The sequence below is a fragment of the Candoia aspera genome, chromosome 4, assembly GCF_035149785.1.
Source record: "Candoia aspera isolate rCanAsp1 chromosome 4, rCanAsp1.hap2, whole genome shotgun sequence".
NCBI classification, from domain to species: Eukaryota; Metazoa; Chordata; class Lepidosauria; order Squamata; family Boidae; genus Candoia; species Candoia aspera.
Window position 1 is genome coordinate 73,887,886 of NC_086156.1, and position 22,890 is coordinate 73,910,775.

The 22,890-nt window shown below is 40.5% G+C and overlaps 1 protein-coding gene across 5 annotated transcripts in view; it reads right to left on the reverse strand.

Moving 5' to 3' along the window:
* FMNL1 (formin like 1) overlaps positions 1-21,320 on the reverse strand; it is a 78,770-nt gene extending 57,450 nt beyond the window's left edge. For 2 of the 5 annotated variants that reach the window (XM_063300549.1, XM_063300551.1), the window contains exon 1: positions 20,863-21,320. In XM_063300549.1, the coding sequence (XP_063156619.1) occupies positions 20,863-21,018 (156 nt within the window). In that variant the 5' untranslated portion in view covers positions 21,019-21,320. The remainder of the gene's footprint in view (positions 1-20,862) is intronic. The other 3 variants (XM_063300552.1, XM_063300548.1, XM_063300550.1) reach the window with 2 other exon arrangements.
* Positions 21,321-22,890: the final 1,570 nt, after the last annotated feature.

Consider the following 22,890-nt stretch of genomic DNA (forward strand, 5'->3'; position numbering starts at 1 on the left):
GAATGCTAGGTGTGACTTTTTGTAGTAGCAGGGCATTGGGCAAAACAAACAGGAAGCAGAATTTGGCAAGGAATATTCCTTCCTCCTTTGAACTTTTGTGGGGTCACAGCCTGAATACAACTCAAGCTATCAGAGCTGCTCGCCAGGACCATGCTAATATCTTTCTTGTGATGGGGTGCTAAAATGTGGACGATATGTACTGCATGATGATCACATAGATTTTGAACGATCAATTTGCAGTCAATGAGGATTGCAATAAATTGAAACAACCTAGGGAACAGAGAAAACATACTTGTATTGTTTTGACCCCCGCAATTTGATTTTAAAGCACCCTACCCATTACTGCTTGAAACATCCCTGGGCCTATTTCTATCTCCATTAAGAATCTCTTTGGTATCCCATGGCCTTCTCTCTGCAAAGGTACTTATTTGAAGCCATTTGCCAACTTGAAATCATCTGTTAAGTGTTTTTACAATGAGCTTAATGGATCCAGCATCTTCCCACTTGTCCTTTAGTTTTTTGGTATCAGACTTGTTTACCTACTTTTTAAACTACATTTATAAATCATGGTGAGGGGGAAGAAACTTGGGATTCCTACTGCCATTGAGAGGTTTGAAGAAGCCCTGCTTGCACTTTCTTTAGATTAAAAATTCCCTTAGAGAGTAATTTATTTTAGCCTCTTGTTTATTTACCTTAGCCTTCCCCATCCTGGAATTCTCGGCCATTATTACACCATATTAGCTAGGAATTTGAGGAGTTGTACCCTCAACATTACTGAAGGAGCCAGACTGTGGGCAGATGGTTTACATCTTTTAAGAGCTAAAATTTAAGGAAAACGAAACAAAAGATGAAACTGGGCAAAAGAGATGGCCACAAGTTCCCCAGAAAGTCCCAAAAATTGCAGCTGAATTATACATTTTAAGAAGGGGGAATTTATTAACACATTAAGTAATTTTGTGTCTGTGTGTGTGTGCGCACGCGTGCATATGCATGCGCCTTCTAGTCAGTGCTGACTCCTGGCAACTGGTAAGACAAGTCCCTGCAGTTTTCTTGGCAAGATTTTGGATCTGGTTTGCCACTGCCTTCTTTCTAGGGCTGAGTGAGAGTGACTGGCCCAAGGTCATCCAGCTGGATTCAGGCCCGCAACTAGGGTCTGTGTCACCCGGGCAAACATGGATTGCACGCCGATTTTGGCGCCCCCCCCAGTGCTCATTTTGGCAGTCCCCCAGGGTGGTGCAGCTTGCTCCCCCCCCCCCTTGTGGCCCTGGCTGGATTTATGCTTAAGGCAGGACTAGAATTCACAGTCTCCCTGTTTCTGGCTTGGGGCTTTAACCACCATACCAAACTGGCTCTGTATCAAGTAATTTAACTTTAATTTTATTCTTTCTGGTCCCACCTAGTTCCTTATCTTGACCACACCCAACTTTTAAAGTATGGCCCCTGACATGGCTATCAAAAGCTGAAAGTGACCTCTAGCCCTCAAAAGATTGTACAAACTTACAACAAATTAATTAACCAATGTTTACATAGCCAAAACTATTTATTTATTTAATTTTCTATCCTGCCTTTATTATTTTTATAAGTAACTCAAGGCAGCGAACATACCTAGTACTCCTTACTCCTCCTATTTTCCCCACAACCACAACCCTGTGAGGTGAGTTGGGATGAGAGAGAATGACTGGCCCAAGGTCACCCAGCCAGCTTTCATACCTAAGGCGGGACTAGAACTCACAGACTCCTAGTTTCTAGTCCAGCACCTTAACCACTGGACCAAACTGGCTCTCAATTCATGGCCTCCCAAATTTGTATGGACCTATCAAGATTTAGTAAAAATCTATTCAATTCCACTTGTTCTATAGATTTGGCATGTCCAGAGTCATGCAGAATCTTAAACGAAACGGTGAGTGACAGTTTCTGGGCTAACATCCCAGTTTCCAGCCACCCAGGATTATGGATGGATTCAGCCATCTAGTTTCTGCAGTGACAGCACCATTCTTAAGTTAACCATCCAGAAAGGAAAAAAAGAACAGTTTTCACTATTTCTTCCTGGCTTTCAGTTTCTTCCTTACAAAAGCAAAGAATTTGTCCTTTACCAATCTGCCTATATCTGCCATCACAACAAATCACAATCAGCTTTCTACACCAGCCCTGGGCATTGCCATACATTTGGCTAGGTCATGTCCTAAAGAACATTGGTGGAATCTCACTATAATGACAGAAATCAGAGAGTCCTCCAGGGTTCACTTCTCCAATGGGCTCTAAGAATCAGATTTTCCAGGGAACACACTTATGGCTGAATATCAGAAGGATCAGAAATTTTCTAGAAAGTATATTTAGAAAGAGTGTGTGTATGTGTGTGTGTTATATAAGTACTTTCAAATCATATAATTAATATAATATAATGTATAATCAGTCAGGCAAGGCCTGAACCAACAGGCTTGGGCAGTACTTCTTGATGCCCTATCAGAATTCAGAGTTTACTCTTCCACATCTATCAGAATTACTCACAATATTAGGATGTCCTTACAACATTAACATCATGTTGTAGTCAGCCTAATAATTATGGATTGTGGTCCTACAATTTGCCATACTGAGGAAAATCTTGTTTAAGTTGTTAAAAAATGTTAAAAAATAACATTACAAGAATCAGGATTCCTATAACATTCCTTCTCTTCAGAGCAGATTGCCATGTCGGTATTAAAGAGTGTGCTTTCTTGCTCTATTCCCCTTTCCCCAGTTTTCACTGCTGCTATTTCATTTTCATCCTGCAGATTATTGTTTTGTACTAAGCCAGTAATAATAAAGCTAACATACCATCTAAGAATACTGAGAACTTAAAACCAGTGTAGTCCCATAAGAAAAGGCTATAGAAAGAATAATTTTTAGGGCATTCCTCAAGGTCTGTGATTAGGGAGATTGATGAACCTTGGATGGTAATGAACTCAAGACGCACTTTCTCTCTTGTTCCTGCCAATTGGACAGTTCTTAGTAGTAGGCAATCAAGAATAGCTTCCACTACAGATCTTAAAACAGGGTGGACTGAGTTGGGTTGAGGCCAAGTAACTTGGTCCCATACCATCAAGGCTTCAGGGATTAAACATGCATTTTAGAGTTCACTCAGAAGTTGCGCTGGGAATCAATGAGAATGGAATTACCTAAACCCAATTACCTAAATCTTCATCCAGAGTGGTAGATTTCCTTATTTGCAGCAACTCTGTCTTACATAGATTACATTACAATTTGTTTGTCCTCATTGGTTGCAAGATGCTTCCAAACATCAACATGTAAGTTTCACATCTCCCTGAGTTTGAGAAATGAAAACAAGAGATAAAGCTGAAGGTTGTCTAAACTCTGCAGTGGTAACCATTTTTTCCAGGGCCACAGCCCAGAGATTTAGGCTGGTTGGTCTGAAGACCATGTCTCCAGGGCTAAACATAAAGACTTCAGAATATTTTGTATATGTATACTGTGTGATATACCATGAACTGATTTTTCTGAACTTGGAAAGATTATGAAGTGTCCTTGGATAGGTTAGCCTAGGATAACAGCAAAGATTTGAAGAAATAGATATAGGTTGATATTAGGGATGCTGCAGTGTGAAGAATGCAAGAGAAGGAGAATGAGTGATGCCCTGTCCACAATCTCTATGTACCTCTTTTTATTCCTTTTACCAGTTGCCTATTAATTAATGCTGTCAGAGGCAACTAGATTCTATGGTCAAATACAGACGATTCCACCAAGTGCCTTACCTTGAGAGGACATGTGTTTGTGGAGCACCCGAAGTAGAAGATATTGCACATGTCCTATTTAACTGCCAACTATATGCCCCAGTAAGGGCTCAATACCTTCAGACACTAATTGACAGAACCACATACTGGGACTGTAACAAAAGATTATGTTACTTCCTCCAGGGCGCAAATACGAATGTGGTCAATAGAACTGTTAAGTTTATGGTTAGGGCTGTACAACTGAGAACGCAATTTATAGAACGCATTGGGGTGGCATGTAAAGGTGATGAATTCATTTAAACTCACATTGTTTCTGTATTTTATTACCTGTTTTATTACATCTTGCATTTTTATCTTACAATTTCATCTCCATTTTACCCTATTGTATTTTATCACACCATAGTATATTTTAGCTAATTTTATTTAGTTGTTTTATGGCATCATATTTTATATTTTATATCTTATAGTGGCTGATGCCCAACTTTCTGATATGGTCATTTGACTAATCAATAAAGTTACTTACTTACTGTCAGAGGTTCTACACTGTTATATGCTGGTAGGACTAAGAGGGTGGATTCCCTTGTTAAGTGTGGTTATGTTTTTCTTTTTACTGTATTACTTTACAGAGGTGTTTTCATCGCTTTTCATATACAACATACATCTGTTCACTATAGCCGAAAAGAACAGATCATACAAATTTAAAGCATCGTAGCAGACAGAAGTTCATCTGGGATCTACTGGTAGATTTTCAGGTGACTTTCAGTAGTTCTGCAAAGATTTCTGACTTCCAATTATTAAAAAAAAAAAAACTCTTCCCCAAAACCCTTCCACTCAGCTATCTTAAATTATACTGGTCAAATGAAGAAAGTTTTGGATAGAGTTATTTTTGCATGAAAAAACTGTGAACTCAGTTTTGGCACAATAATACCAGTACTAATGCTAATAGTAATAATAATAATTATTTATTAAACTTGTATGCCACCCGACTCTCAAGGTCACTGGGTGGCTCACAACAATCAAGCAAAGAAATGACAATAAAATCAACAAACAATAAAGATAAAAGATGGCAAGTGCAATGAAGCAAGATGTCTCACTCTCCCTTGCCAAAGGCCTGGGTGAAATAATTGTCTCCAAAAATGCTATGAGGCACTCAATTCCTTACTTCTCAGTTTCTGCCTTTTGCACTTGATTATAGTTGATGGATTTGGCAAATCAAAAGTCCACCTGCTGAGTAGGACAGCCCTACTGGGACCTTCTTACAGAACAAAAAATTGCCTCATCTTGGGGCCTACTACAGGAGTCACTTCCTTTCTGCACCATACTGACATGAAAGCAGTTTTGGGTGTGTGCGTATATGTACTATTTGGGCACTGTGACAAGGTATCAACAGGAAGTGGGTACTGTTTTGAAAGAAAAATGTGGTTTCCTAGCTTGTGGCCCGCAGATTTTAAAATTAAGAGGTATATTTGCCTCTGAACTCATTGTTTCCACTTGGTTACTATGACAAATGATTGTTAATGAACCTATTCTCTAGGAATGTATTCATCCATGTGGGACTCAGCATATACACTACAAACAGGTTTAACTAACATGTATTCCTCTTACTGAACTATGGGAAATAATAATAGATTATTTACATTTTACATTATTATTACATTGTTTATTATACATTATTATTATTTTACATTACTATTTACATTTACATTATTGATTAATACATTTAATCAGTGGCTGCAGTAAAATTTCACAAACTGACTATAAGCAGTGTCATGACTGAGTTGCCAAAATTATTCATTGGAAACTTTGTCCGAGGTTTGGATTTGAATGTAGCAAGAGCCACTGGGGCCATCAAGTTGAGAAGGTTTTGGAAAATGAGCAGGTTAAGATCTTACAGGACTTTAAAAGATACAAGAGATACTACCTGAATACAAGAGATACCACCTGGTATAAGGTCATATGTATCTTGACAGACTAGTGCACAGGTTCTTAGTCTTTAGATCTACCAGGACCATAGATCTTTTCTCGGATTGCATCTGTTCCTGAAGATGTCACATCAGCCCATGGTGATGCATGCTTTAGGTGCATACCCACCTGGACATTTTATGGCATTTTCTATATGGAGCTGATTAGTTACAAAGCGATTGGAAAATTTGCTGATCCAGAGTAATGTGAGTGGTCTGCTTATGAGGACTGTGTGACTCTCTCATTTAAACAAATCCAATAGTTATTCGCTTGTTTCCAGGCATGTTTGAGGTGCTGGTTCTGCTACTTGGGCTTAGTTTATCTCAAAGAGTGAGTTCACCCATAGAAGCCTACCTAGGCTTTTAAAAAGTTGGAGAAACAGCCTTCTTTTTGTCTTGCCACAAAATCAGCAATATGAGAAAGGCCTTCCCAATAGTCGGTCTCAGCGTTTGGAATCTTTCAAGGGAGTTTGAACTTTGTGGCCATTTTGCCAGCAAGCAAAGAATAATTGTTTTAATGACTATTACTTATAATTCTTTTATCTTCATGATTTTTATTGTTCGTCTGCCATTTTTTGAGAGATGGGCAATGAAATATAGCTCAAATCACTGTTGCTCCTGCTTTCTTTCATTTATATAGTGGCTCTTGAACCCAACTTACTGCCCTTTCCAAGGCTCTGCTTTCCAGGCAGTGTACCAGAGATTAGGATAAACTCGTAATATTTACTTCTGTAATACAAGAAAAACACTCATTATTGCTCAGCTACATGGCAGGCTACCTCAGCTGCAATACCTGCACCAAGGGAGAAGCAGCAGCCCAAACCAGGAGGAACAAGAAACTTATATTGGCTACTTTGCCTAACATTCAACACTACAGTAATATAACACTGCAAATAGCAATAGTGATTCAATGAACTTCAAATGCTTCTCCATGGCATTCCCCTGAACCTCCCAATAAAACTCCAGGAGAACAGTCAACAGTATTGGACTATACTGATGGGTTCCCACTCACAAGTCACACTCCCTTCCTCAGCAAAACAGGCATAACAACTCTGGGCTACCTTGCTAGGTCAGCACGATAGTTTTCAGCTTCCTGCAGTGTGTATATAATAACGGTGGATCTTACCTGCATGCATTGGCAGGATTATTTTAATGTTTCAACATTCAGAAAAACATCACTAAAAAAAGTCCAACAGTTAGAAATATTACAAATTCTTGTCTTTGTTTTTTGTGTTTGTTATTTGTTTTGAAATAAACATATGACTCGATTCCTAATTTTTTTTCCCCACAGAGCAGCAATCACTTCTCATCATAGAAGACTGTTAAAAAATACTGTGTCCTGCTGTGAAAAGGGAATCATAAAGTTCCATCTCCAGATTGCAGTGACTTCTTTCATTTGGTAAAACATCAAAAAGGGGCAATGGGAAAGAGCTTCTTGCAACCAAATGATCAGAATAGTGGCTGGATTGCTTTTTCTTTTTGGCCGCATGTCTTGGCTTTTAGAAAGGTTAGGGAATTTCCTACTCTGTTAGCTGAAAATGCAAATGATCTGCACGCTCTAGTCATGAAAGTCAAGGAGCACAGTGAAAAAATGGGACTGTGATTAACTACAAAGAATACCAAACTAATCACAACAGGTACAGCAATCAGCCTTAGAACTGACAGTGAAGATACTGAAGTGGTGGATAGCATCTGGTTTTAGGGTCGACTCTCGACAATAAAGGAACCAGCAGTCAAGAAACACAATGCAGTGTAGCACTTGGCAGAGTAGCAATGAAGGGGCCTTGGAGCAGATATTCAGATGCCATGTTGTGCCGTATCTACAAAGACTAGAACCTTGCAGGCAGTGGTTTTCCCTGTGACACTCTATGCAAGTGAAAGTTGGACTTTGAAGAAGCAGAATAGAAAAAGTAGATGTTTTTGAACTTTAGTGTTGGAGAAGATTCCTCAGAATACCATGGATAGCCAAAAAAACAAACAAATGGACTATAGAACAAATCAATCCAGAGTTCTCACTCAAGGTACAAATTACCAGCCTCAAATTTATCATGTTTTAGAAACATTATGCAAAGATCCATCTCCCTTGGGAAGACCATAATGCTGGGAAAGGCAGAAGGAAAGAGAAGAGGATGATAAGCAGCAAGGCTGATTGACCCAATTACAGTGACAGTGATTATACCATCTGAAGACCTGAAGAATCAGGTTGGGGACAGATCATCCTGGAAATGGTCTATATGGATGTGGATGTTAACAGCAACTTAATGGCACTCACTCACTCACTCAATCAGGAAGCACCAGCTTCATAATTCTCCCTCCCTTGTATGAAAAAGGATTAGGCATGGTTAACAGACTTGTTTTTAAAAGCCTGGATACTAGATCTAACACATAAGATGTCAGTTGCTTAAAGCACAGCTCATATATCTACATACATCACTAGATGATTACTGCATTGAACACTTGATGCAGTAATCATCTGGTGTTATTTGTGGATATACACATAGCATACAAACATTCCAAATAAATAGCATGTGCGAATAAGCCGCATAGGTGAAATGCTTTATGTCAGGTCAGACCAATGGATTATCTAGTTCTGCATTAGCTACTTTGCCAGAATCTCTTCAAGGGGTTCATGAAGATATTTTTTTCTAGCCCAGCTCTCCAATTTTTTATTCCAGATATGGCAGGGATTGAGCCTGGGAGCTTTGGCATTGTAGAGATTATACTTGACAACTGTCTTTTCCCCAGTTCAGCTCACACATAGTGCTATTAAAGGGAGTCCATTCACACTTCTAATCAATGTCTTATACATCCAAGTTGCACCTCTGCACCTGTCAACTTGCCCATGGGCTACTATTGTTGCATGAAGAGTAGACCAATATCACAGCCAAAGAGGGAAAAAAGCTTTTCTTTTATTCAAACATACATGCAAGTTTGAATTACAAAATTAGATTATATTATAAAAATTGCATCAAACTCCTCCACAGTTATTTTACAATCTTTGGACAGCTGCTAGCATGCTACATTTGTCTTTGGCAGTGATCAGTTTCATCTTAACCGTTTACTCTTCACCACACTTCCTTAAAGTTATGATTGACAAATGGGCCATATGCTTTTGCAAGAGCTGAGCTGTCAAAAGCCGGAAATGCCTTGCACAAATCTACTTCCTCTTCATGAAGCGTATGTGGGTTAACATAAGCAACTGAAGTTTGAAAACTTACTGGCTATCTCCAGCTACATAGTTGCCTTGTTACTTCAAGCTGATATACTATTCTTTCACTTCACTCTTCTTCATCTCCTTCCTATTTCTCTTCTTCAGGACCTGCCTTCCCCCTGGAGACCCAGACTAAATAGCTTCTTGGCCTCAACTCATATTGGCTCCGATCTCAATAACGGAATAAATTATAGGTTGTTCCTCCTGGGCCATCGCTCTTTACTTTCTTTTTTCCCAATATCCTGCCCTTTCATAGGATCTGACAGACAGAAGCCATAGGACCTAAGCCTCCAAAGTCATAATTGGAAAGCGTAATGAATTACAATAAAATAATTAAGATTCTTCTAATTAGAAAATGAAGATGGAACTAACATGCTTCAAAGCATCAGCCTCAAGAATAACCTGTATGTCCAAGAATGCTTCTGAACCCCAGTAGATCCCAGATGCAATCTTAGAAATCAAACAGAGTAGCTGCAGCCTAGTATTTTGCTGGCCTTCTGGTATACATGAATGTCTTGTGAGCGGCTATAGCTGCTGTGGCAACCATTTTACGGGAGCATCCATTCCAAATGTCCACCCCAGCTGCCCCAAACATGGAGTCTCTTGCCTTAAATGCTTCCACTGTGTAACTGCCTGCCTCAGTTTGGGGATGGGGAGAAGGCCCATCTTCCATTCATAGCCCTCCCTTATTTTCCATTATTTTCAGTATCTTTTTCCTTACCACAAAAAAGAAAACCTGGAATAGCTGCATTCTTTTTTTCTTTTATCTGCTGGCACTAGAAGCTGTACATGTAGAAGCAGTCCTTTTGTCTGCCCTATTCCTCTATGACATGCAATCATTTAATCATTACCAGAAAAAAACACAAGCCCTTTGCCATCACAGTACAGGTCTGAAACTATAAACAAAGCCCAAGAAAGCTGTTCATTCTACTTTGTGTGCACATGTGAGCGTCTATTTAATGGCTAATTTTGAGTGTTTTAGTATTAGCTTGTTGAATATAATCTGTAGGGACCTTTTCAGATTTGACCTAGTTTAATGAACCTCTTGTTTTGAAGGCTGCTTTATTTCTAAAGCTTGAAATGATTAAAGCACCAACTTTAAATCAGGAGCTGTGGATTAAAGGCATACTTCATTTTTTAGGCTACATCGGTGCTCACTGCAGTGAGAATATAATAAAGAAATATAAAATATATTTTCCTTAATAAAGGACAGTAACACTCATTTCTTCAACTGTGAATTCTTTCACACTTCCTTCATTATCACAAAAAGGCAGTGGTCTTCCATTTTTGGTAACATGCAAATACATTTAAATTTAATCAGTTACTAAATTGGCTCAGAGACAGATGAATAAGAGTCTCTTAATCACTGGGCAGCCTAGCTCTTTTTATTTTTCCTAATTTTGTGGGATTTGGCACAGTTGCACAAGTCTGTTTGTTCATCAGGCACTTGTACTTGTGGCAGTGAAATCCAGCTCATGTGGCAAGAAAAGGAGCAGGTTTCAGTCTCTTTCACCTCTTGCTGAGTAACTGGGAGTGAGAGATCAACCTACTCCAGATGTGATGGCAGCATGTCCCGCTCAGGGATGGGGACTCTGAGGACCTTATTTATCTATAGTTCCTAGCAATCCCAGTCAGGATAGCCAATCTGAAGAATGACAGGAATTTCATCAAAATCTCAAGGGTCATCAGTTCCTCATCTCTGTCTAAGTGTTTCAGACTGAGATTATTCCTGATCCAGCCTTGTCCCTGGAGGTTCTAATAGCATCTGTAACAAGGGATGCCTTTTATCAGCCTAAGTGGGCATGCCAGTTGGGCTAGTTATACATGAACTACAGCAATCTTAAGGTTGACTACTGTAATGTGTAGAACCTGGAGAGGACTTTGAAGACTGTTTAGAAATTTTAGTGTGAAATACAATTCCTCAGCTATTAGATGAGAATATATCTAAAGGTATTAAAAATGTAAGTGTATTCTGGTTCATTTCCCAAACTGGTTTAAAGTCCCTTTAAAACTCGACACAGCTTAGGATGCAGATATTGAAAAACCATCTGCTCCTATACCAACTGACATATATAAAAATAGGTGAGGAGAGGTCTTTCCTCCAGGCAGCTTCCACCACTCAAAGCAAAGCAGCAGAAAAAGAGAAAATCTCTTTTCATCTCAAATTCCCCCCAGAGAGATGTATCTATTAACACTATTGCTATCTTTCGGCATAGAGCTCTCACTCGAGGCACAAATGACCAAGCTCAAGTTAGCCTATTTGGGACACATTATGGGAAGGCCTAGCTCTCTGGAGAAGTCTATAATGCTGGGAAAGGTAGAAGGAAAGAGAAGAACAGGGTGACCAGCAGCAAGGTGGATGGACTCAGTGACAGTAGCAATGGGTACACCATTGGAAGATCTGAAAGACCAAGTTAGGAATAGATAGTCATGGAGAAAATCTATCTACAGTATGTGGTTGTTAAGACACAGACATGATGGCACATAGTCAATCAATATCTTTTGGCATAGGGAAGACTCTTTTCTTCCCTAGAATTTTCAATGGGTTGTATTCTTCTCCAGTTTGGCATCCCCCAGATGTGCTGAAAATGCAAGTCTTAGAATTCCCAGCCAGGATACAGGCTAGGAATTCTGGGAGTTGCAATCCCATCATATCTGAAGGACACCAGGTTGGGGGAAAACTGTGCATTTTTCCTTTAATTTATTTTATTTATAAATTTTATTTCTTTATGTCTCAGTCTTGTACTACCGCCCATCTCCCCCCAAGGAGGGACTCTGAGCGGTCAAATTTTACCTTGTTTTTGTAGAATGGCCTGGAAGCTGTGCTGAATGGCAGCAGGTAAGCCTTTCAATTAAAGATGCAACCTTTTAAAATACATAAACAATGGATTTCAGCTATAATGTTTCTGGAGGAGCAAGCTCCATTAACACTAAGATTTTACTTTTGTGTAAAAATACATGATTGCACTGATAAAGCTTGGTAAGAGATTTATGACTCCAAGACTCCTTTACCTGGCTAATAGCTTTGACCTTCTCCATTTTGAAGAACCAATGGCTAGCAGGCTTCTTTCCCACCCACAGAGTTTCCCTCCTTTTTTCAGAGACAGGAGATTATTGGGGGGAGAGAGAATGAGGTGGCTGTGTGATGTCCTAAAGCTAACTCAGCAAAATCAAAGCTATTTTAGGGATAGGCAGGAAAAGGCTACTATAAGCCAGGCAGTGTTGGGTTTACCCTTGACAGACTCAAAGTTTCACTTCATTCTGTGAAGAAATAAAGGGCGGGGGAATTTCACTTGCAGCCCAGAAAATAAAAGAGTAGGGAAGTCCCCAGGGTTGGGTGAGGAGCTGCAGCCACAGACATGGTATTTCTTTTTCAGCACCTAGCAAAACAGAGATGTACCAGAAAAGCCAGGGCTCCATGCAGCTCTCTTATATATAGGCCAATTCCTGACCAGCGGTTGCCCAAAATGAAAAGAATTACTTGGTCTCACAGATGTATATCAATGGCCTATTGGAGGAAAGGTCCACCCAATGGACAGCTAGTGCTTTCTCTTGGGCATTGGCCAGGGAATTGGATATGCCCATTCTGTAGTGGTGGATTATGATCTTGGTTGGCCTTGTCTGTCCCATGTTTTTGGTTGTTTTTGTTTCTGTAGGATGTTTTCTCTTTAATTTTATGTAAAGCCACCCAGAGCTAGAATTTGTGAAATGGGTGGCCATATATATTGATTAAATAAATAACTCAATAAAACTCTGATGGTCCCTTATGGTGGCAGCTTCTTGGCCTTCTCTTATTACCAGGAGCAGCTACACCCAGATATACATATTCCACAGACTTTCTAGAGACCACTACATAATTATACTTTTTTTCTTAGCACCAAACTGAAGGTATTTCACTTTACATTTTCAAGTTAGTTTTGCACAGAAAATAAAATTTAACAACTATTGAAAATTATTTTCTACAGCTTTTCAGAAACTAGGATGACTCTAACAAGAGGTATTATTAGTATTAGTATTATTTCTATTATAAGTAAAAAGCCAAATTCCAAGTAAATTAGTTATTATGATTTGTCTTGCAGTGCTATCTTCCTCCTCAGTAAGTGTGGCTGAAGAAAGAATTGATAGTAGTTGAAGAATTGATAGTAGTACAGATGAAATAGCTCTACAGGATTATGTATTTATTTACTTATTTATATTTTGAATTAGGTATACAGCTATAGCATAAGGGTGGGTATTAGGGGGTGGCACATTATATTTATTATTATTAGTAGTAGTAGTAGTAGTGGTAGCAATAGCGGTATTGGTATTCCTGGGACTGTTCTTATTAGTAATACAATTGTCATGTCATAATATGTCATTTTATAATGTATTTTATATATTTATTGTTTTATTATTTTGTTGTAAACCGCCCAGAGTCCCTCTGGTGGGAGGAGACGGGCGGTGACAAATTTGATAAACAAACAAACAAATAAATAATGTTATGCAAGGAAGCAGTGGGAATAATTTTTCCAAAATAATTAGTTGACGATGTTCTGAATTGGAGGTGGGTTTTTTTTCTGATTTAAATAAACTAAGCTTAGCAAATTTTTATGTGGTTCATTTTCCATGGGAGGCAACAGGAAGTCTTGATTCCAATTTTTGGGTAATTTGCCAACAAATATTAATAGTGGAAAACTTTGAGCACTCCAGAAGTAACATAAAAGGGTTGGAAGCCGCATGTGGGCCAAGGTTTCCCATCTTTGCACCAGTAATTGCTTTAGTTTGCCAGCAATCGCTTTACCCAGAGATCTGAGCCAGCTTTTCCAATCCAATGCCTTCTATATTGGTTAGAACACTAGAGATTATGGGGGTTACAGACCAACAGTTCTGAAGGATGAGAAAGGCTGTTCTAAGCACTCTGGACAGCAATGGCAGATTTCTGTCAATAATGAAGATGACACCTGAACACAAAGGAATTCCAGCAACCAGAAAGGAACAGTAAGGGCCTCTTTCAAGTTATCATCCTCCATATATTATCTCCCATGCTATTAATCCAGGCAAGCCTCTGTTCATTTACCTGGATATGCCAGTAATTGTGACTGACTTCCAAGTAAGCTGGTATGACATTGTCCTATAAAGAGTATTAAACACAAATAAATGTGTTTACTATTCCTATTCGATACAAGCCTGATTGAAATTGATGTAGTCTGATAGGATTCATGCTCGGACTTCAGTAGACTGTCAGTGGGAGGCAGTGTGTCTGGAATATATTGTATTTATATTCTAGGAAGTTGTAATGTTTGTGAGGAAACAAACCGTAACATCCTGTTTATATATTTAGGTATGTAAGCCACTTAGAATCGGTATTGATTGGAGCAGCATATAAACCTAATAAAATAAATAAACAAAATATTATAAAGGACACACTTCAAAATAAACTACTGCCTAATGTTAAGCAATTTTTCCTAATCATGCCTGGCAAATGCCCTAAACATTCATCCTTAGGTTTAGAATGGGTTATTTTTCTTAGAAACAAGTATTGCATTTCTTACATAAATATATATATTTGCATAGTGTTTCCAAGTGTTCAGGGTACTTCACCTGCATTATCAATCTGGAATGTTGTAACAACCCTGTTAGGTCATATTATTATCCAGCATATTACAGAAGGGGGGTCTGCTATTTGGACTTTCAGAGGAGGAGGTACACAATGTTAATGGGCAGGAGGGGTGTCCATTCATTCCAGGAGACAAGTTCAAGAGTCTTCTGATCTCTATCAATCTTCCCTAGGTGCAGACACAATTACAAAGAGGAAGGAAAGAGATGACAGAGAAAATAATCAACTCTTGATTATTAAATATATTACTGTTATTAATGCTCAGCAATTTGTTAGATTCAATTTCAAAAAGGTATTTCAGGGCATGTATGAGTACAATAGTAGCACTTGTCTGCATTTCTTTTAAAGCAGCTGCATTTCTTTCCAATGACTACATAGCAGCTTTAGAGGGGAGCTCCAAGATTTTGAGAAAAGAAGCTGCTTTTAAGAATTCAAGACCAGGGCTACATTCATACTCCTGCACACTCCAAAGTACCTTTCTGGAATCAGATCCAAAGCACTTTATGGCCCTAATTGCAATGCCATAAAATAAGACAGGGAAAACACAGCAAGGAGAAACTGGGCTACTTCAACTCTCCTAAAACTTGTATTTTTTGCCTGAGGCACTAAGGCATCTTGAGACAATTCTGTTCTCATCTATCCTGTATAATCTGGCCAGTTGAAGAAAGACTTCTTTGAATATCCTTGTAGCAATGGAAATAAAGGAGGAGTGTCACAAAAATGTATTCATGACATTTTACTTTTTCTCCTTTAATGTAAATGGTGCACATAAACTGCACAGCTCCTTTGATCCTGAATGACAGCAATAACATTGATTCTCACCCATCACTTTGCAAACCAGTAGAATGAGTCATGCAATATAAGGGTGGAGTGAGCAATCAATTTCAATTTATATATAATACCCAAACTTTTTCAAGTGTATATGTATGCTTGGAACAAAAAGTGAGTCTCCTTTTGCACTTAGTTTACTAGATAATACTATTTATTCAGTGTTTTTCCTTTTTTTAAAAAAGTCTTTTACATGAATTATCCCCAAACTCTTCTAAAAATCCTGTCAGGTACCTCTGTGGTCTCAGCCGCTTCTTATGAAATGAATTACTATTATAGTCATGCACAACCATTGTATGATTGTTCACCAGAGAGAGTCAAAGGAATTCCACGTTCACCCCTTTTGATTTCTGGTGGTGGATAGGAGCTACAGGAGAAATGTCCTGTTTTCTCAACTTCTGGAGGGATTCTGTGATCCCTGTTGGAAAATGATGGACCCTTGAGGGAGGAGGGATGATAAGGGTACATAAAATTACACATGGAGTAAAGAAAATGGAAATTTCCCCTCCTCTCTCATAATGCTGGAATCTGGAACATTTCAGGAACCTGAATGGCGGGTCCAATAAAACTAGCACTAAAGCACAGAACACATAATTCAACTTGGAATTGGACCTGATGACAGCGCGACAGAACGCAATTAATGTTGTCAGTTTCTGGGCAAGATCTATTTAACTTTTATGTATTTTAACTTTTATATTTTATATTTTAAATTCTATGTTTTACTGTATGCCTTATTTTAATTGTGATGCTTCTGACACAAATAAGTAAATAAACAAACTTGGAATTCATTCATTAACATGTAAAAATGGCCACCAAGTTGGATGTCCTTAACAGCAGACTAGACAAATTCACAAGTAACAAGGCTATAAACTAATTGAGGGTTATATGCAGGGATTGAGGAGGCCTGGGCAATAGTTCTTCAGCCCTCTGACATGTCCCCTCAATCACTGTTAACTTTTTCTACCTCCCCACACCATAGACATGGAGAAGAGACTTGGGCATCAAGTAACTGTGCTTGGGACCCCAGAGCCTTTGACCAGTGTTGAAGTTCTAGGAACAGCTATATGGTCTTTCAAAGAACATAAGCAGCAAATCTCTGAATAACAGCTTCTGGGAGAAAAGGTGATTGCTCTCACTCTTTGGTGAGTCCTATCTAATTGACGACTTTGGGAAATGGGCCATTACTTGATCCAGTGTCTGTAGGTTGAGTCACGGCAACTGGATTTCTTCCTTTTTGGTTGAAATGTTTCGCTTCTTGTCCAAGCAGCTTCTTCAGTCCGGGCAAAGGTTGGTAAGGGGACCCCACATATGTTTTCCAGGGTGGCTGCATTGTCCCTACACCTGAATGGCTTGTTAACTCTTAACGATCCACTTGGCGATGAGCGAAGGATTTAGGAGTAAGATATCCCAAAGACAATCCACACCTCCATGGCACAATTAACAAGCCATTCAGGTGCAGGGACAATGCAGCCACCCTGGAAGACATATATGGGGTCCCCTTACCAACCTTGGACAAGCATCGAAACGTTTCAACCAAAAAGGAAGAAGTCCAGTTGCCATGACTCAACTTACAGACAATTCCACCTGGATGCTTGAGAATCTTCATTGACATGCCTGATCCAAAGTTCTTTGGATTAAATTTATAATTTGGTTTTCATATAGCATCCATTCAGATAGCATAAAAATACAGCCCCTTAGTTCCAAACTTATTTAACTTCCCTAAAGTTTTTGCATCACTCGCTTTCCTACCATGCATTTTGCATTATCCTGATGTGATCAGAAGAGATGAACTGAGATTTAAGAGAGGGCTTCCTAAATGGTAGCTAGGCAGTATTTGTAACCAGATTTATCTTACTATCCCAGTGCTGTAACTATCACTCAGTTGTTCAGGGCTATCCAGATGTCACACCTGTTGATCCGATAGTCTTTCTTCCATAATCTCTTATGCACGCACTTACTTTGTTGGTGGAAGTACCACACGAATCCCACATTTAGCTATTATTTTCTGAATTCCAGGCTTTTAAACAAAAAGTAGCACCATGCATTCATTTTCAGTGATAACAGACATCTTCATATGAACTTCAGCACTTACTAAAATATCCACTACAATCGAGTCAACTACTAGTATTCCCAAAGGATATTTTGTTCTGAGAAACAGATGTGAAAGAATGGACCAAGATGCTGCTATCCCAAAAGCAGATTGCTGACAAGTTCAACAACAAAATAATCCCCCTGTGGATTGGCAACTTGAGGGTGAAAAGAAGTATTACTTATGATCCAGGATCGTTGAACTGTCTTTGCTCGGGTAGATCTGCATCTGGAGAGATTATATCACATTGTTGGGTTTCTTTGCAGCTAGAAGTCTTTTCCCCCCCTGTATTTTAATTATAGATACTACTCTCTGATTTAGCATTTCTATCCTCATGCCTTGCAGATATATTGGACTGCAACTCCCAGAAATCCTATTAGGCTGGGAATTCTGGAAGCTGTAATCCTAACACATTTGCAGGATGCTGGATTCAGAAGGCTGCTCCACTGCAGGCACGGCAGCAAATTAACTCATCCTGTACTCAACACTCTCACTTTTGCCTAGAAAAATAGGCTTCTGAATGGTGTAGAGGGCAAATTGCTTTATTCTTATTTTATGGTATCTACAAAATGTGAATTGTTGGACCATCTATAAGGATCAGCATCTCCACAGAGCAATGGTCCCAGTCTGTTTCTCTCACATGCTGTCAGTGGCAGTGCTGTGGCATTCGTGTCAAAAAGAGGGAAGCTGAAAACTTTTTATTCTCTGTGTAAAATGCAGTAATGGGGACAGGAGGGGAAGTAAGGGGGAGTATTACATGTAACAATTAACAGATCTGGCTTGTGACTGCTGATTATCCCAATCATTGTGTCTTGAGAAAGATGGAATGACCTTAGGACAGAAAATTTTAATTTAACCATCCATTGCACCAGATGGTTTCTGAGCAATTGTGTCATAATTATGAGAATTGTATTAACTTGCTGACTGGCTTAACAACTGCTTTATTTTACAGAAACAGCAGTATGTTAATCTCTTCCTCTCCAAATTTCTGACAATCAGTTTTACCACATTCAGAAAAAGATAATTTACAATCAACTCTTTCCTCAGCACAAAACCCCTCTGTCAGAACAGGTGCTGACACCCTCTGCCTATCTGCCTGAAAGTTGAGGGTCTCTTAGCTGCAAATTTTGAGGCGTTCTGTCTAAAATAAAAATAAAAATTAGCTATAGGGATTTTTAAAAATAAGAAACAGATTTGACCTATTTGGGTAAAAACCTAAAAAAAAAGTTAAAGATGCTTTTTAAAAATCAGATTTTAAACTGCTCTGATTTTGTAAACCTTAACACACTTAATCTAGTCCTAATAGTCTGCCCTTTCTTCAAATGTCAGCTCATCCGGGTGAAAAGCAAAACTGCTAAAACCATTTGAATTTTTCTCTTGCTAAACAGTGGGAGGACAAAGTCCATTTTTTAAAGAAACGTATTCCAGAAACATTAAAAAGTTAGATTAAACTTCACAGCAATTTGGAGCACAATTTGGATCATTCTCTAAAACCCTGGATAATAGTTTTTGAAAGAATTCAGGAGATTCCTACAAATCCTCACTACATATAGAAAACAGGTTGAAAGTTGCATTCCTAATTGTTGCAGTCTCACTTATGCTATTATACCAAATACATACACCCACAACTAGTGATGACTTTTCCATTTTATACTGCTACTCTTGGTTTTACAAGACCATTACACTAATAGTGCATTATGGATATGGAAAGGAACATTGACACTTTTATTTACGGTTCTACAAGAATGATTAAGACAATAAGGGGAAATAATCTGCTTTAAGCATTTATGAGCACACATTTCTAAACCTCTACAAGTGAAAAAATGCTCATTCAACTCTCTACTCTTTGCTAATGATCCCCATATATTACATATCCTGTTTTCCAAATTAGTCACTTTTTTCAATCTAGGCATGATTCCTCCCCCTCCAAGATAGCTTTATTAAAAATAAAGTTCAAGCAAAATGGCACACGTAAGTGTCTATTCTCTAGTGATTTTAATAGGGCAAATACCACATTCTAGCTGGTCCTAAAAAGGTAATAACAACAACTATGAATCTACACAAAATGCCACCAAAAAAAAAGAAAAAAAAAGAACAGGAACTAACTGGAGGCACAACTCCTGCTCCAAATCTAGATAAATGCTTAAACTATAGGTCTCACACTGTTCTGCCACCATCTTCCACACTAGAGAACTAATCATTCATTTCAGGATACTTAAAATACACCAAGCTACTTTTTGGAGGCAGGCACATGATTGCAGTAAAGCTTTGGAGAAAACTAATCTAATAGGATAAGGGTATATTCGTATTTGGATTTTAAAAAATTGAAGCTGTGGAGTACAAGGTTCAGCTGTGGTTTTCATGGGAGAGTTTATTTTCTGTGCCTTCAGTGTAGCTTGCTGGGAATTTGTCTTGTCACATTTAAACTGAAGTGCTCAGAATGCTGTCTCCCTAGAGACAAACATGGATCTGAAAACACCAAATCCAGAAGAGAGCTTCAAATATGGCCAGGCTTCCTCGATCCAGTTTCCTCCAGATGGGTTGGGATTACAGCTCCCTAGAAATCCCAGCCAGCCTGATGAAGGCAGGACCATGAAGTCCCAACACATCCAGAGGACCCAGGAAGGCTGCCTTAGGAGCATAGCTGTAGTCAGTCAGAGCAGCGTCAGAGATTAGGCGCTGCTCTGTGGAATTTTGACAGGGTAACACCTTCAGGGGAACATTATTCCCAGGACTGGGTGGTGGCGGTGGCGGCAACGGGTGGTGTAGTTCAACTTCAGTTAGGCATTCAAGGTTAGAAAAGGGCAACGAAGATTGGTTGTTGCTACTAATATCAAATTAAGAAAACGGAAAAAGGAGAGAGCTATCTTTTCATTAAGCTGATCTGTAGTCTACAAGAGACACATATTTCTGGAAACACTAAGAAAGATTTAAACCTCCACAGGGAGCTGGAGGCAACACAAGAGCACACACCTCTTCAGATGAATGAACTGGGAGCTGTTCTCACCCTCTCTCCTCCCTCCATAGTCACACCCTCCCTCTAACTTAGATAAGAATCCTAACAAGACAGAATGTGGGCCCCTGAACATTGATCCTGTTCCTTTGACCATCTTATTCTCATTATAGATTTTCAGCATGAGAACTGCATTTCATACCACTTTCATCAGAGAGAGATGAGGCACAAGAAGTGTTAGTGATATCACATAATCCAGCAACGGAATTCTCAAACATTATCTCATTACCAGTCACCATCACTTCAAAGATTCTTTCTCCGTCTACCCCTTGTTGGGTTACCTTCCTCTTCACATAGGTTTCATGTTAAAGACCCCCATCCAATCTAACACAAGAAGCTAGAATGATGAAGGGGAAAGGAAGGTGAAGTTAAAGGATGGCTTTTGTTGAGGTGGGAGAGGGAAGTAAAGGTTGAGGAAGGCTCCTGAGAGACTTACCAGAACATGTCCAAATCGTTCTTCCAATTCCTCGGCACTGGGCATGGGTAGTTTGGGGGGTGCAGGCTGTTTGGGGGGTAAAGGTGAAGAAGCGGTTGGTTGGCTTTTAATCTCCTTCGCTGGAGACATTTCCATGCTGCTGGCTGCATTGCCCATTCTCAGATTTTAATATTACAAAATAAAATTAAATCAGGAAAAAGGCTGCAAGTTAAAATTCCCCCGATTTCCCCCCCTGAAGTAGGAAACAGGTCAAGGGGAGGAAGAGATTCCTATAAGAAAAATCACCCCCATAAAATAAAATTAAAAAACAGGCGGGAAAAGGGTGGGGGGTGTTCCAGAACTCCCGACACGTGTTTAAAAAATCTTCAAAGGCAGGGAGCCGCGGCGGTTGTCCATGACTTTGCTCTGGCGGTTGGAGTTACCGGAAACAGCAGAAGCGAGGGCCGTGGCGGACTGGGGGGAACGTCGCCCAAAGAGGCGACTGCTGAGCCCCGCTCCTTTGGGGCCACCACCAGGCAGGAGAGCGCTGCCTCGCGCTTTTCTAGATCCAAGCTGCTGGATTCATTTTCCACGCGAAGGCAGCGACACAACTTCCTTCAGAAAAAAGAGCTGCATCCCCGGATCCACTGCAAGCGGCGGAGAGACAACGCGTGGTCGGTCTTGAGAAGGCGAGAAGTGACGAGCTCCTCCGCTTAACTTCCCCCTCCCCTCCACCCCCAAAAGAGGAAGGATCGAAACCAATAGCACAGGAAGTCACAATGCAGGTGCTTGGCTTGGAATATTCGTGCACCGACGCGCATCGAAAATAAGCTAGTGGCAACTTTTCTACGCCGCTGCGCTGCAGCTCCTCTTCTGTGGAGGATGCAGGCGAAAACGCTAAACCTCTCCCCGGGGTGGCTTCCTCCAGCAAGCACCGAAGGTCTCGGCGCTCAGTTGGGCTGAGGAGCAGACAGCAGCCGCAGAGGGAGCGCGCGGATTTTGCAAAGGCTGGGATGGTTAGATGGAGAAAGCAGGGGAAGCGAACGAGGCGGACGCCGCGGCTTGCCCATTCCCTCGGGCAGGAGCTCTGGCCTGGGAGGGAGAAGGAGACGCCGAGGAGGAAGGAGAGGGAAGAAATAGCAGAGTCACCTGCTAGAGGAATGAGGGTCTCGGGCAGCAATAGCAGCCGAGGCGCGGAGGCAAGAGAGAGACGGGCGGAGAGCTCCCTGGGTCTCAAAGCCCATGGATTCCCGTTCGGGGCGCGATATTAGCTTATTCTTTAACTTCCTTTCCAAAATAGGACGAGCCTTCAGAATTTTTGCCAAGACAGCAGGTTCTGAAGGGCAGGCACTCTCTGACAACCGTCCGACAGCCTTTCCCCAAGACGGCGCCCTCCAGATGTGCTGGACTACAACTCCTATCATCACTAGTCAGCAAAGGCAGCGGGGGCGCACAGGCCGAGGAAGGCCATCTGAGAGTGGGCAGGCAAAATAGGGCTCTAACTGGGACAGAGCCTTGGGGCAAAAAGGAGAAGAAATGGGCGTTGATAAGAAATACCGTGTTCAGCTAGGCCCGTTTTAGGATGTAGGTACATGTGCTCCTATAGAATTGGAAAAGGGTGAGGAGGGCGGGAGGAATCACGCGCCATGCATGGGGTTTAGCAGGATGAAGGGGCTTTAGTTTCCTCAATCTTTGCCACCTTTTGATGGAGGGGAGGAAACAGACGTCATTTTGACGGTGCGTCGCTGCTTGCTGAGTGCACGCACCCTGAGCCCGCGCCATCATCCTCCCAAGTCACATCCCGCAAGTGTGGGGTGACCTCGCCTCACCCCGCCCTCAGCCAGCACGAGCGATGGAGGCGGAAAGGGGCAACCCCCGCTAGAGGAACAAAATGCACGATTTCTAGGAACCCACGTCGCTAAACCGATTTGCGTTAGAGGACGCCAGCATCCTCGGGTCTCTTTCAGAGCAGCCATGGTGGAGGCGCGTTCCACCGAAGTGGACCCGAAACACTCTCCCTCTAGCGGCAGCTGGTGAAAAATGGCTCTC